The 15875-nt window shown below is 42.5% G+C and overlaps 1 protein-coding gene across 2 annotated transcripts in view; it reads right to left on the minus strand.

Annotated features, from left to right (window-relative positions):
- LOC119455463 (cubilin) overlaps positions 1 to 15875 on the minus strand; it is a 233580-nt gene that overhangs the window by 182540 nt on the left and 35165 nt on the right. For both annotated transcript variants that reach the window (XM_037716873.2, XM_037716872.2), the window contains exons 11-14: positions 14901 to 15032; positions 12021 to 12107; positions 7801 to 7982; positions 5246 to 5435 (exon numbers count right to left, since the gene is read on the minus strand). In XM_037716873.2, the coding sequence (XP_037572801.1) occupies positions 5246 to 5435; positions 7801 to 7982; positions 12021 to 12107; positions 14901 to 15032 (591 nt within the window). The remainder of the gene's footprint in view (positions 1 to 5245; positions 5436 to 7800; positions 7983 to 12020; positions 12108 to 14900; positions 15033 to 15875) is intronic.

Here is a 15875-nt window from a genome sequence, read left to right on the forward strand (position 1 = left end):
GCATGTCGAGGAGGCCAGGGTTTTGCCGAGATAACGTCTTCTACGAGGGAATTATTAAGGGAGACCATACAAAAGTTACCGGTAGGAGGTTGCTATTCTACTGGTACAGCACTGCTAAAGAAAACTTTCACTAAAGAACAATATAGCGGCCCTCAAGGCGAGATGCCATCAGCGGTATACATAGCAGCTGGTGGACTGAAGACAAACTTGGATGCAACCGCGCCCAGGAAATCTTGTAGCGAGATTGTCGCTCCACCAAATCAACAAGGCGCTTGTAGAAGTTGAATTAAGCGGAACCAATGCAAAGAAAAACATCACAAGAAGATGGACAGAGCGGAAGAGGAGCCGCGTAGCCGACCATGTCCACGAATTCGATTGGCCAGGCGAAGCACCTGAGCGCGCCTGCTCGATTTGGTATAGTACCAAACGATTGATGTCCAAATTGACAGGCGGGAGACTGTCAATTTGGGCAGTCTCCACAAAGGCAGTATGGTGCATGGTGAGACAGTTTTACTACGTGTGACGCGACGCTCGACGGCAAAATGATCGTAATCTCTTCGCCCACTTAGTATTCACCGTCACGCTATTTGTGCTGTGGCAGCGTTGTTGTTCGGCGGAGGCGCGCCGCCAACCACAACACACCACTTTTCGGGTAATGTATACAATCCACGCGACATTAGGCAAGTGCATGGCCCAACAGCTCGACACTGATGGTAAAGATGTCTTCCTACGCCAATGGAATTGGCGGTTTCTTAAATATAGGAAAATATAGGTTTTCCGGCTCAGAAGGCTCAGAACTACTGATTCTATTTTTTATTTGCTGGTGCACTGCGTGGCACAGCATCAGAAACGCTAAAAGATGTTTTACAGTTGCGCGTTTTACACGTTTACATTGGTGATTTACGTTGCGTCTAGCGTTTCTTTAATACCGACGCGAGCAAAAAAAGAATAGTGGACAACAGCCGGCGCTTCGGTTCTCAGACCATTTCATTAGTCGAATAAAGTTCCATTTAACTCTGTCTGTATCATAATTATGAGCCTATTCCGATAAATAGACGAAATCTCGAAGCAACGTTTCGACCTTCGTCACCGCCATGATACGGTGCTGTCCTTGCATGAACTGCGTATGCATGGTTCGCATGCAGATGGTTGGAGATCAACAAGGATTTTAAAACCAATTTTGAAGTAATTGAGCGCGAGTGAGAAGTGAAAGCAACAAGGGTGGTGTCTTTCGTGTGCGCGTTAGGGTGTCCAGGGACTGAGTGGTAAGCAGTTCATTTGCCTGTGAAAACTATGAAGGGAAGTAATTCACCGTCCAAGCTAACCATCGTTAACTAAACCGCTTTGGCAGCCGAGCCAGGACAGCGTTCTGCCTATCTGGTTAAACCGCAGTGCGACTGGTACTAAAGCAAAAGAAACAGAAGCACATTACGCGCACTGACTTACAACTGGTCCTTGTTTACTGTGTTCATTGGTTGGTTGTTGATTATTAGAACATTCCACCCAGCACATCTCAGTATGGGGAGAGTGAGAAAAAAAGGGTTTATTTTTCTTGCTTTGGAAGCTGATGCTTTTTAACCACAATACTGCGCTTTTTCTCTATTCATATGTCCATGAATAATCTTTGTATATAGTGACCGCGCAGTCACTTGTTGCTATTTTTCGATTGTTTTTTCGTTATGCGATAGGACAGTCTTCTGTGCGTCAGATGTCAGGTCTGAGTCTTTCAACACCCATTTGTGAGACAGCGTTGGTGATGTGGTTCTGTATACGTTGTCTTCTTCCCAGTCTCGATACGTTTTAACTGAGCACGAACCAAATCAAGCTTGGTTCTGCCTACGCTTCTAGCACTGGCGCTGTGCTTACTCTTATTAGTGTTCGTACTGAGAAGCAAGAACTGGGAAGCAACGTAGAGCTTGTTGGTTTATCTAACGAGACGTTCTCGTCCTTCTTACAGGCAACGGACTTGTATATGTATACCAACACACAGGAGCGGTCGCCTTTCTCGCATTGTACCGCGAGAATGCAATTATCTACCCAAATATTGAAAAAAGTTTGCAGGTCCAACGCAACGTGGGAATGCATCTTAAACATAGTTTTCTTTAATGTGATCTGACGTTACGTAATGCTTATGTGATGCTTTGTAAAGACTGTTCTGCACATCTTTCCAGATGTGTTTTCGAATTTGTGCAGATTATTAAAGTTATGCTTGTATTACTCAAATGAATATTTGAGGCATTTTTAAACGCCAACGTGGTGCGTTATTTTATTAGCGCGAGAGCAGTATGCTGCCCATACGCCGTCGCTTTGTGTTTAACCAGGACCAGATGCTAACCTTCACGTGGGCGTGATTTGTTTTCTGTACACTTGCGTACTTTTCTAATAAACTTCGCAGTTTACAGATGGGTTATCCCCCACGAATGCGTATTGATTGCGCCCTATATTTTGAAGTTTTTGTACGGTCCAGCGATTTACCACCTTGCCCTTGTGACATTGTCAGCATATACAATATTTCCTATAGACTCGGCTGACGGAGTTGAAGCGAAGGCCGTATCGCAGAGTAAGTAGCATCGATACCAACGCACGCATTGACCATAGTATATCAGGAAAACAAGGGATTCCGGGTTTAGCCCTTCCCGCACAACTTCTTATTTGTGAGTAATATTTTTTTTCTGATGAAGTGGGGAAACCAAACAACGGTTATACACCGTTAGAAAAGTTACTTCGGCGTTGCAAAACATTCATATTGCAAGAGGACAGGTATGCTTCAAAGTTACAAATACCTGCATATGCGGATCAATTTCTAGATGAGTACACAAATGCGGTTTGTATAAAAAATATTATTACTTAGAGATGACGAACACAAAAGAAAACATCATTTGTTTTTGTGAAATTGTTTGTTTGTGGGTTTGTGACATATCATTTTCAAATGACATATCATTTTCTAGCTGACATCTGGCTTTCTTGAGATCCTTATGGGGCTATCCTCAAGTAATCTTTTTATACGTGTTTTTTACTGTTACAAATTGCTGTATTGTATTTTCCAATGCAAATCTTTTGTTATATATTTCTATCATTTTATTTGGGAAAGTGTCAGGGTATTTCTTTATTGAAGTGTTTTTTTATGATGCATTCTAGGGAGTACTATACAATTACTTTTAAGAAAAAGTACTTTATTTCTCTAATCTACTGAAAGTAACGGTAGAGCTAAAGATCAGAGACCTGACAAAGGCTGCACCTTTTAAGCTTTGTTGTGCGCATAAAATTTTTGGTGTTCATTGTACCGAAATGTCTTTACCACCCCTCCACCCTCCACTGGCCTTCAGTGCAAATAAGAGAAGAGAAAGAAAGCAGATTAATATTGGTGAGTAAACCTGCAATCCACAGTTCGAGAATAGAACTAAAAGAACTCCCCAAAACTTGCATCGCTACTGCATTTGTCTCTAAAGCGGCCAGTCGAGCATGATGGAAAACATGCTGATTTGTTAGTGCAATAAAGCTATTGTTTTTGCTTGCAGTACAAACCTAGATACGGTACTTCGAACGGTAATTTATCCAGAACTATTCCTCACATTAGTGAAACCAGTACCTTCGCCATTTTTGGTATAGAAGCACTCAGAGCTTTTATCATCGAATTCACGTGGACTAGCGGCCTTGGCGTGCCACTAGGCGAACCTATCCCGTTTTCATTAGAGCTTCTTTCTCAGCGACTGCCCCGGATCGGGATAGAAATATATCCAATATGTGGACTGAAACAAGGTTTGAAGATTGAAAAACAACATCTGATCTCACATCCCGAGGTGGACGCGGTACTGAGAGGCCCCTTTGGTCTTGTGTTTCTTGGACAGCTTGGTCCACTGATTCAGTGCTCGGTCTTTCTTTGTTTCTAGCCATGCAACCCGGTTGTGACGAGGTCTATCTTTGGATGAACAGCCGCACGAGCTAGTAGGTACCGCTTTATGGGAAGCGTATAGCGCAAACAAGGCACGCAAGACGACACAGAAGACGAACATACCGCCATGTCTTCATCTTCTGTTCTGTCGTCCTGCGTGCCTTGTTTCCGCTACACCTCACGTGAAAAGGGAGGGAGGGAGGGGGGAGCAGTTCCTACCTAAGGTCCTCATAGTTGTTCGCAGTATTTTCCGCATACAGTACTCTCGTTCACTGGAAACGCCTTTCGCAAATCCCGCCATCTAAACGTGAGGAGCGTGCCGCTGTGGCACATGATGGCGTTACATTCGAAGGTATGTATTATTTATTATGTTTGTTTATTTATAGCAGAAACGTAACAAAGTGCCAAACAAATGTGTATTGGATAAATACTCGGTTTTTCAACAAATTCAAGAACGAATTTGAAACGTGACGGAACAAGCACCACAGAGAGGGCAAACCAACAACGTTCTTTTGGTTTTCTGCAAAACAACGCTTTATCCGGTGTGTATAACCAACTAAACGGATGGCCAGCCTTAACTCCAGAGAAAGCCCCTAATGTCGCGAGCACTTGTTACTGTCTCTGCTTTTTTTGCTATATTGGGAATATGCGCCACGGTGCAGTAAAGGGTTAATGACCCTTGGTTAACCATTCACTCCTATGCAGCGCCGAAACTGCCCAAACCCCATATCAGCGCGGACGCCATATATGGCTTACGAGAAACGTGTTATCTCCATGATGGTGCAGTGCGCAGGTAACAGGTCACGTGATCTCGGTGGCCGCGTACGAAAAACACCAAACATCTTGATGAACTTAAAGTAAGTAATAAGCGTTCACATGATGGTAAACATGATAAACTTCAAACTTCACAATTTGCATAGTGAAAGCGACTGTTTTATGTATACGTGCAAAATTTACGCAAAAATGGTCATGCTGAATTTGCAACCTTCTATCTCTTCTTTCTATTCCCTCTATCCCGTCCCCTAGAGTAGGTTAGCCAACCAGACGCATTTCTGGTCGACATACCTGCCTTCTCTCTTGCTCTTCTCCTGCTCCTTAGGATGGCGGGATCTGGCCAAGCAGGCATATATAGCTATAGGCACTGTAGGCACTATATAGCCCAGCTTAAAACACACCGAAGCAGAGTGTACAAGTATTTTCGTTGAAGAGACAACGATAACACTTTTTCTGCGCCCATGGAAACGGACCGCTGCCGATGCGTCGTAAATGCTGTTTCATGAAAAGATTGCTTCGTAGAAATTTCGCAGAAACGTCTATGACAGTGGCTGCTAGGCGTCGGTGCCATCGACTCACTCTGCCTCGGTTCCTCGCACGTGGGTCCTGTCCACTCGGGTGTGCAGCTGCACACGAAGCCGCCCGCGGGTCCACCGCTGCAAGTGCCGTTGTTGAGACACGGGGCACTGGAACACCCGTCGCCCGCGCGGTCGCACAGCCGGCCCGAGTAGCCCGTCTCGCAGACGCACAGGAAGTCGTTTCCCCGAATCTGCGTGAAGGGGCGCCATGTTGGCGATTGCGTCTGTCTGTCTATAGGTACTACAGGGTGTCCCAACTATCATGCACCAACATAAACAAATTGCGTTACTCGAAGAAAACCTAGTGCATATTGTTTCCAGTCCAGTGGAGTAGCCTCCAGTAATTTTACCGTTAGTAATATTTAATTAGGTAATTGTAAATGATTATGGACATTGCGAAGTACTGTCCTAATTATCAAAGTGTCAATGAGAAAATTGCAGAGCAACATGGAAAACTCTCCGATACAGCTTGCTGTTGCTCAGTACGTGCTACATAAACTTTTTTCCGAGCGTGAAAGAAGCCCGCGAATACACGCAAAATTGCTGCGCGACTGGCCGCTCAAGGCACTTCTTATACTAAATAGTGACCAAATAATTAAATAACTAAATAAAGGTCAAGTCTTGTGGAGCGTCTGATGCGGTGCCTAACTTAGGTCTATTTATTGGTCTTTCTGCTGGGAGTAGAAAATTGTTATACTATAGAATAAAGCCATCTCGCAGAAAACACGGTTACCTCTCGGTAAACTTGTGATCTTACTGCATTCTGGTCAGTAAAATAAAACTAAAGATTGGAATATAGAAAATATGTCTTGCCCGTAATATACAGCTTTTGTAGTTTCCCCTAAATACATTACACAAAAATACGTTACAAATTGCACAAGTACATGAGTACAAAAAAAAAAATCATTTAGCAGAAGCTGGTGACAGTACAGATGATGCCTATGCTACGCGGGAAAGTGGTCGCTCCATATATATGTGGCGAGTTATACACCACTAATCGTGCAGGAAGTGTTCATTCCGACTCCTTTTTACAAGTTTCTGCACGAGCACGTTTAACGATCTCGTTCAGTTTTATTTCTTTTCTCCATTTCTGATTGGCTTTGAAGTCGCGACGTGGCCATAATCGGAGCGATGTTTTTCGCGGCACAACGAATGATAATAGACGACAGCTGGAAAATGAAATGGATCGTCAAACGACACGGTGCCTAGTTCCTTCTTTCATGCATTCTTTGAGGGTCTGCAAACAATCACTCTTAGGGCAGGATCATCCACTAGCTTCCTTGTGCTACATTAAACGTGCGCAATAAGCTTGTGTCTGTAAGAAACGAGCGCAGTCACTCTCCTTAGATAAGCACAGTATGCCTAGAGAAAAATGAGGCGATATGCAAGGGCCGTGCTAAAGCAGTGAGCGATAAAGCCGCTAAAGAATCTTCTATGAAAAGTCTAATTCAAATTGGTTCGATGCTCTTTTCCAAGTAAAAAGCTCTCGCAGAATAGCAATTCTTCGTTGACGTATCAACAAAGAAAAGTGAGCCAGAGATGGAAAAGCTGAAACTTGTACTTAGTAGTCATGGTACATACTGTGAAAAATTGCGCACTACAAACTTGTACGAAAGATTGGGGCATAGATTAAGCAGTGTAGCGTGTTGTATCAGTAAATAAGGTGACTTTCTGAGTCATAATTGTGCCTCTCATTAAAAAATTAAGTTGACTTGACCATTGCACATGTTTCCCATTGTTCGATTAATGAAGTGCGACAACACTAAAGGACCGTTTGTGTGGCACATTTTGTTGAAAGTTTATTTTTCCCTCCCTCAAGTGCTCGAAGCACGCAGAAATTTTGTCAAAAATCAACATATTGCTTCCAATTTAAATGGAGCGTGGCGTTTCTTGTAAAATAATTCAGAACCCAACATTTACGCCCCCTCACGAAAGTTAGTGACCGAATTGACCCAGTTTCTATGGCATGGTAAGAAAAAAGTTAAACGATAGCGATCAAAAAGATGATGAAACCCTAACGCCACGACTCCATACCAACTCTTTATGCCTATACCGTGTCGTTACTACCTATAGCCACAAATTTTTTGTTATGTCAACCACAGTGATGGGTATTTACCTTACCAGAAACTGAAGATGTCAGAGGTACGACAGTCTAGCACACGAGGTATGTACAGTGCTGTCTACCATTATGGGAACAATCTCATCAGCAATCCCTTCAATACGTCTTTAACAATGTTTCTATGTTAAGGAGGAAATGTACATACAACGTATGACATATAACAACGATGTCTATTGATCAAAGATAATTTATACAAGCCTTTAGGTCCAGATTTAGGCTGCCAATAATCCTAAAGCCCAATGAATAACGTTTCCCTTAAATGTGAACAATCGCGAGCACGTAATGTCCACTAGGAAGGCCAGAAACTCTTTCGTCGTGTCGTATAAGCAGCGCGATCGCGTTGGTGGCAAGTTGGATGACTACGTAGTACGTGCACAGCTCGCTGCAAGAGCCGCGGCAGCCGCAGAGTGGGCGCACTGGACGGAGCGTCACTATACCTGGCAGAAGCCATGCCTGCAAGGCTGGGCTGCACACGGGTCCAAGACTGGAGGCAACAAAGGCTGAGGCTGCGACGGACCGCCCGCACCGGGTTCACCCTGGCGCAGGCAACCACTAGGCCCGACTCCGTTTCCAATGTACCCCGGAGGGCAGCGACACTCGTGGAAGGCGCCCGAGCGAACTGCAAATACATGTTGAATATGAATGAAAGACAAGAAACAAAAAACAAAAAAAAAGAACGTCCGTTAGACACCGTTGATTATGATAGTGGATGACAGCGTTACTTTCTTTGAAATCAGCTGGGATCATTTAGAAAGATGCAAAGACAAGCTCGTGGCACTTCCGGTAAGAGAGTGGTGTAATACGTAATGACTTACGTGCTAACGCAAGAGCAACTGAGCTGGCGCCGCAGATCCCCGTCGGTCGCGTTTCTCTCTGCATTCTCTCTCAAACCCCGTCACAAGTCACTCACTACATTGTCCCCTCAAACTACTTTGCAACACAACTCACTACATTCCCCTCAAGCTCACCCCAGTCATATCAGCACATGATATGATCAGGGATTAGAATCATGATTTGAGGAGTTGAAGCATGTTATCGCTGCAAGGAAGCTAATACGGATGACACACGTGGCACTTTTGATCGCAATAGAGTCCGATCGGGATTGAACTTATCGACTGCAATTGCTACCCTTGCGCTAGCTGCGAAAGGGTTGCAGACGAGATGGAAAAATTATATTTTTATTGTGCTCTATTGTTCTGTGCAGCTCACGGGGAGACACCCACACACAGCTTATTAAATATCAGATAGAGAGCATATCATGTGGTGTCCATCTGACCTGGTAAAGAAGTGAGACAGGACACGCCTGCAGGATAGATGCAGGTGAAGAACTTCTTTCTGGGACTTTACGTGCCAAAATTCGTTCTGATTATGAGGCACACCGTAGTGGAGGGCTCCGGATTAATTTTGACCACCTGGGGTTCTTTAACGTGCACTACAACGCTAGCACATGGACGTTTTTGCATTTCGCCTCCATCCAAATGCGGCCGCCGCGGCCGGGATTCGATCCCGACAGGTTGAGAACAGAGTTTTGTTCATGTTCCCACACATTTGTTTGTAAAATGCGTGGGATATTCACAAGAGAAAACAGATTGGTTTCTTGCACAACGGCTGAACCGAAGGTTTCACTAGTAAGAAAATTCGGTTTTGCTATTTCCTGAAAGTGACCCTACATCTTCATTCATAGGATACGGTAATGCTCACATCTGTGGAGTACAAATCGGGACACCACATAGATTAATCACATGTAAATTCACTGAACACACAAGAAGCTGCGTTGTCCCTGGTGCATCATAAGTACTGTGTGCACAACAAAGCTACAAAAACCTGAGGCATTTACCAACGCCTTTTCATTGAATAAAAAAATAATAAGATTCACTCTCCAGCCTTCCGTATGCAATGTTTTTCAGAACAGAGGTTACGAAGTTATCCTTATGACACATTCGGCTGGTATGGATGTTAATATCAAATCGGTGTGTGTAACCGTTGAGCAAGATATATTAAGACACTGGAGCGAAGTTACAGAAACGCTCCGACAGTTACACATTAAAGCCCTGATTTTCCTCAAGATTCACGGCATGTCGCAACATTGGATATTTTATTTTGGAATAAGAAATTGTTGCATTCATTCTTAACGATAAAGTAGCTTATACAGGGTGTCCCAGCTATCACGCAGCCCGATTTAAAAAAAGAGGAACGGCGTTACGCGAAGCAAACCAGTGCGTATTATTTCTAGTACAATGGAGTAGCAGCCAGTAATTTGTTCGTTACTGATATTTAATTAGGTAATTGCAATAATTCAACTAACTCGAGAAGTACTGTCCTAATTATCAAAGTGTCAATGAGAAAATTGTACAGCAACATTAAAAACTCCCCATACAGCTTTCTGTTGCTCAATTCATGCTCCACAAATGTGTTTTTCCGAGTGTCAAAGAAGCGCGCGAATACACGCAAAGTGCCTCGAGCGGCCAGTGGCGCGGCAATTCTGCGTGTATTCGCGGGCTTCTTTCACACTCGGAAAGACACATTTGTGGAACACGTATTGAGCAACAGAAAGCTGTATCGGGAGTTTTTCATGTTGCTCTACAATTTTCTCATTGACACTTTCATAATTAGGACAATACTTCTCGAGTTAGATAATTAATTACAATTACCTAATTAGGTATCATTGCCATTGCCATTGATGCTTTAAATTTATGGCAGCCTCCAGGTGCGGTTTCAAGGCGCTTCGGTAGCGCTACCAAGGTCGTCTAAGACAGGAAATAATTTTTACTGCTAAAACAAGCAGGCTGAAAAGCGCAATTATACAGTCCCAGTAAATTATTATGCTAGAACCTTAATAACAGCAGATGCCGCAAATCATGAGGTTGGATCCACTGTTGCGAAAACTACCGGCCACTGGCAAACGATGATTCAGAAGGAAAAGCTTCCTGAATATTGCCACGTAGATTACTAGAGTACAGCATGACTGCTGTATTGCGCGCCGCTTCAGAGACAATTGATAGGTCGGGTCAAGGGGGCCGATAATTATTTTGTGTTCAATGACATTCGCTACAGTGTTGCTAAAACACTGATAATTTATCATTGCCTTTTGCCTAAATAGATGTTGGCTATATAGTTGCAGTAAAAAAAGTAATCGTCGCAGTCATTATATGAAAATATTTTGAAACAATATACATAGTTTTTTTTCTACTTTGGGAAGTTAACACAGCGGAATTATTGCGATATATGCAGATAAATTTTCGTATTCAAGTTTATTTCAGTGACTCTAAATACTTTGAGATGAGCATCATCCGGTAACCAACAGAATTCTTGAAGGGCCCCAAATCAAAATAACTATACAGTAGCGATGGGAGAATATTCAAGGCTTCGAATATGAATCGAGAATTAGACAGTAAGTGTTCGTATTCATATTCAAAAATTAACTATTTTCTATTTTCGAATATCAAAGGGAACCAAATATTTGGCAAGCACTAACTCCTAAAGTCCGTTTTCTGTAGTCTCTCTGCCCAACAAAAGCATTGCAAATGACTGGAAGCGAAACAACGCCTAAAGTTTTCGAAGCAATGCAGGAACAAACTGAGGAATGCAAGTATTGTTTTCAATTTCGCCACGGGAGTCGACCTGCGACCTGTGATTTTTGCTTGTAGACTGTAATTTAGTATGTCTTGAAGTCTAGTCAGTTAGCAGTTTTATTTTTACGCTAAAACGAATTATGTTCTCCTTGCAACGGGCTCTTTACATGTGTCTACGGCACACAAAATTTTCAGCAGCTCTCATTTCTTTTTCCACCAACTTGTGAGCTTTTCTCAACAACCATTTATTGATGTTTTGGAAAGGTCATGCAACAGCCATTCATTCTTTTTTTTCTTAACTCGAAAGTTTGCCCTGTGGCTCCGTCGGAACCAGGGTCTATAGATATTAAGAGGTTATTCGTGAAGTTCTTTTAAATACAATTACTGATGTTTTATTTAAAAGTTATCTTAATTCTCCGTGATGGCTGCCTTTCTCGGTACCTAATTTACCTAAATAAACATTCTTGATGTAAATATATGCGTGCGCGTTTGACTATTCGATATAGGCTTCTATATTTGACAGTTACTATTCGTATTCGAGTCATATTCGAAAAAGTTGATATTCGCCTCTGTTTACTAAATAGCTATCAAAATATGTGAACAACTTCGGTAGAAAATAACTAGACCAGCAGTTCTATTACAGTGTAACGTTAATCTTTGAATAGTTTAAATTTTTTGACCAAGTGTAAGTTCCACATTGTACTTAGAATCAATATTTGTGTATCCACAATCATGGAAGCAGCCACTTGGTTAGAGGGTGGTTAGGGCCCAAGCTAAGACGAGAACTAAGAGATACATAACAAGCGCACTTGTTCTTGTTTCCTATGTGTTTGTCTTACCTCGCAAATCAACCCACATCAATTAATGTACCAACTAGCTGGACAGCAGACGTTGTTATAAAAGATGTGTTAAAATTCTGGCCAGCATTGTGGACACTTTACATCGACGGCAAAGAAGATGACTACAAGCTATTTCGTGGGAATTGAAACTAGGCTTAGTAGGCCCGATGTACGCTTTGATGTCTATTTAGGCGCCTACGGCCTTTGAGACCACACTGTAGGACGAGTTTTGAGCGGTGAACTTACCGATGCATGTGGCAATCGGACTGCAGCCTCCGTTATTGACGTTGCAAGCACCCACGTAACTGCAACTCACACCATCACCAACGTATCCTGCGTGTAAGATAGCAATGCCAAGAAATTAAGAGCAAAAAGAGTAAAAACATGAAAGTAATGATGAAGGGTTGGAGCTTAACTCATGGAATTCAATGCTCATCAATGCGCGCTTCAAGGCGCATCATCACTAAATATCTGTCTTGCGATTGCGCAATTTTTTATATAGGTAATGTTTCTTTTTTGTTTTATTTAAATTTTGTTGAAGGGGCCCTAAAATAATTTTTGAACTTAGCAAAAATAAAAAAAAAACGAAAAACAAACGTCGTCGATCTGTTAACGAGGCCTCTGCGAACTTGTAAGCCAAATATTATTGCACTGCATGCAGCAGGAAATATACATTCTCGTGTCAAAGCAGTTAATCGTCGCTTGCTCTCGCATCCGCAGTGTCGTCATCGAAAGCAGTTGGCTGACCAAAGCTATTGGCTGATTTCGGGATCGCGAGAACATTATCAGTAATACATAGTTGATAATTATGAGCTATACCGGGTGTTTTAGGCGAACATTAAAAAAATTTAATGGTTGCCTGTGGCATATAAAACAATTCCAGTTCGTTAACTGGTCTACTCGAAGAGGCAGACTTTACTTGCTCAACAAATTGAAATGCATAATCAACAAATAAACAAAAAATGCACTAATTTAACTTATTACCTTAGGGCCCATATTAAAATTTACAAATTGTAGCCGTAGAGTTCGAAAGGCGGGTTCACTTGGAACTAATTCTCAGGATGACACCAGTTTCGAGATATTAATCCCCGTACTTTGCGGAGAAATGCATTGGCGTTCCAGTTACTTTTGCGTTTAATGCATAAAATTACGTTTTGCTAAGAAAGGATAAACTTTGACGGCGAGTTTGGGAGGAGTAGATTACTATCTTGCAGTTGGTGCTGTTATAAGAAACACGAAATTCCCAGTGATGGAAGAGAAACAAAAGTTAAAAATAGTATGTACTGTATTAGTAGGTTAGGCCTCTACAATGACAAAAAATCACTTTTACAGCAAGAGACTTAAACCACAAAAAAAAAAAAAAAAGAAAAAGCGCAGAAAAAACGAGATGTGTGGCAATGCCGCCTTGACGTTCCCCCACTAGGTTGCTTTGACGCCATGGATTCTTACGGCTTCTTCACCTAATTTATTATGTGAAAAATTGGCTGCACATCATATTCTAAAAAAGCAAGCAAATAAACTTATCAAGCGTCCGTAACCTTTACTGCGCCAAGGCAGCCCAAACATACGAGAAGTTACGTTAATTCCAGTGACCTATAGGATGGCGTATCAGCGCTGTGGTTTCGATAGAAAATTCAGAATGTATAAGAACTTCAATTTCTCTCCTTATAATTTGTTTTTCTCAAATTAACGGTGATAGTGTTTTGCAAGAATAATTTAGCACACTGTAAACTGACATGCCCCCGTAAGGGCCATTTCTGTGTGTAATTCACACCCTTACACCTTTTACAGCTGTAATAGTCAGCTACCTGTTTGTTGTCATGCTCTAACTACATTCTTATCACACCGTAGGAGACTTTGCTAACATGGAATAATTCTCTTGAAGCGGAAGGTGTGATATTGCTTCAGAACGATTACTATTGATCAAGAAAACACAAACCAAGGAGAAAAAACTTCTGACAGCTGGTTTTTGCCCTGACAGTCGTCAACGATATCGCAGAATTTCTGTTGAATACGCGCTGCCTCCCGTTCCAACGGCAGCGGCGTGTCGTGTAGCCGGTTGCAAGATATATTCTGCGCTCAAAATCAAGTGCAGTTCCAATCCAGCTCAAATCCCGCTCAAATCTAGCGCTAATCTGGCTCTAATTCTGCTCAAATCCTGCGCTTGTGTAGTTCAAATCCAGCGCTAATGCAGCTCCACTAACGTGAAACCTGGGGAAGTGCGAAGCAGTGATGCGCCGGCGTTGGGGAGCCTACATAGCCGGTGTGGAGTGGTGGCGCCCTCTCTTGCGTTGCGCTGGTGTCAGTCTGGCGTTTCGGAACCGATTTTAACGAGTTTCTGCTAATTAATGCGCTTAATGGTTGGTTATTCCTGTTTTAATTTATTCGTCGGCCCACAAAGCTATGAAGGCACTGTTGTCTTTCTTGAGAGCGACTGGCCTATGTGAACTCCTTTGAATTGCTCAGGCCCTCCGCGTGCATGCGCGAGCTCACCGTGTACTTCCGCCCTCCTCTCTCTATATCATCTTTCTATTACCTCTTTCCCATCCCCCAGAGTAGGGTAGCCAACCAGACGCATTTCTGGTTAACATCCCTGCCTTCTCTTTCTCTCCTCCTCCTTAAATGATTCGGAATCATGTTAGTTTGCATTTCCTGACTAACTGATTTCCTGGGCTTTAAAGTGCTTTAAAGCCCAGCAAATTGCAGCAGCTGCGAGCGACTTCTTAACAGAGAGAAGACCAAGATACAAACTCTGGAAGCGGTTCGCACAAATACCGTTAGAAGCCGCGTGTCACGCATGCACGCACAAGCACGCACGTGCAAATTTTGCTGTATTTTGAGTGTCTCTGTGTTGATTTCAGTAGACTATCTGTTGGATCCGACAGAATGTTACAAATTTTTTTGAAGAGATGAATGAAGTCACGAAATAAAACAATTTAAATAAAAAAGAAGGTACGTGTCTTCACCCCTTTCTTCTGATGTCTAATGGAATAAGAAAGGAGGTGAGTTACTCAGGGTAAGAATGAAAAAAAAAAAAAACGCTAAGGCAATAACAAAAAGAGGTGAGACGTTGCAAGGAGGTCAGTTGAGTATGGACAACTTGGCCATGTTGAGACCAGCACTAACCTGGAGGGCAAGGGCCACAGAAGCGAGAGCCGACAGTGTTGAAGCAGTCCACGCGGGGATTTTGGGAGCATCCGCCATTGTTGAAGAGGCACTCGTCGATGTCAGAACAGGTGTAGCCATCTCCCGAGTAACCTGAAATATCGGTGTAAAAGAGTAACATAGACGAAATGCTTGCATTAAACAGAACAAGCCAGGCATCATATGAGTCGCGGCGCTCGCCTACCAGACGTCTGCAAAGACAGGGATGCCCAGCTAAGCCGGATTGGTAAATTATCCGTCTGGAATACTATACGAGCCGCACTCTTATCGTGAGTGTCGTCTTGGTAAGGCAGAAAAATGTGCAAATGTACCAGAAGACGGGTTTGAATTTCCCTCGTTAGCACTTTGTGACATCACGGGATTCAGACATGGTCTGTTAACCAATAATTATTAGTTTATGCATAAATTAACATTACATTGTATTTTATGTCATTTAAAGACTCAACCAAGCGCGTTATGACAGATTTCAAAAAGAAAAGCAAGACAAAGAAAAAAGAAGGAAACAACCCAAGCGTGCAAATATACTTGGAAATCAGTGACGTTATAACAACGTACGGGTACCGAGGTAGAAGTGCGCAATTCAACTTTGTCGTTTGTTTTCTGCTCTAATAAACAACAATTTTTTTGCCCAATGAACCACCTAGAAAAAAAAAAGAAAACGTAACTTGAAATGGGTGGTACATTCAGTTAGCCGGTGCTCCCTTCTTGTTGCAGATGTATAATGTGATGTACAAAGAACATAATTACGATAGAACTACAAAAAATGCTAAGGTTAACTTACGTATAATATTCCTTTGTAATACTTATATCTCATAACAACTATGCCAAACAGGCTGTGTAATAGACTCCTCTCAATTCTGTCATTATTCAAGAGCCGAATTTCCAAAGTTCCTTGCGCAGGTGCTGCTTTTCATTGGCCGTCTGGCACCGCCGACA

Source organism: Dermacentor silvarum, chromosome 6 (assembly GCF_013339745.2).
Source record: "Dermacentor silvarum isolate Dsil-2018 chromosome 6, BIME_Dsil_1.4, whole genome shotgun sequence".
NCBI classification, from domain to species: domain Eukaryota; kingdom Metazoa; phylum Arthropoda; class Arachnida; order Ixodida; family Ixodidae; genus Dermacentor; species Dermacentor silvarum.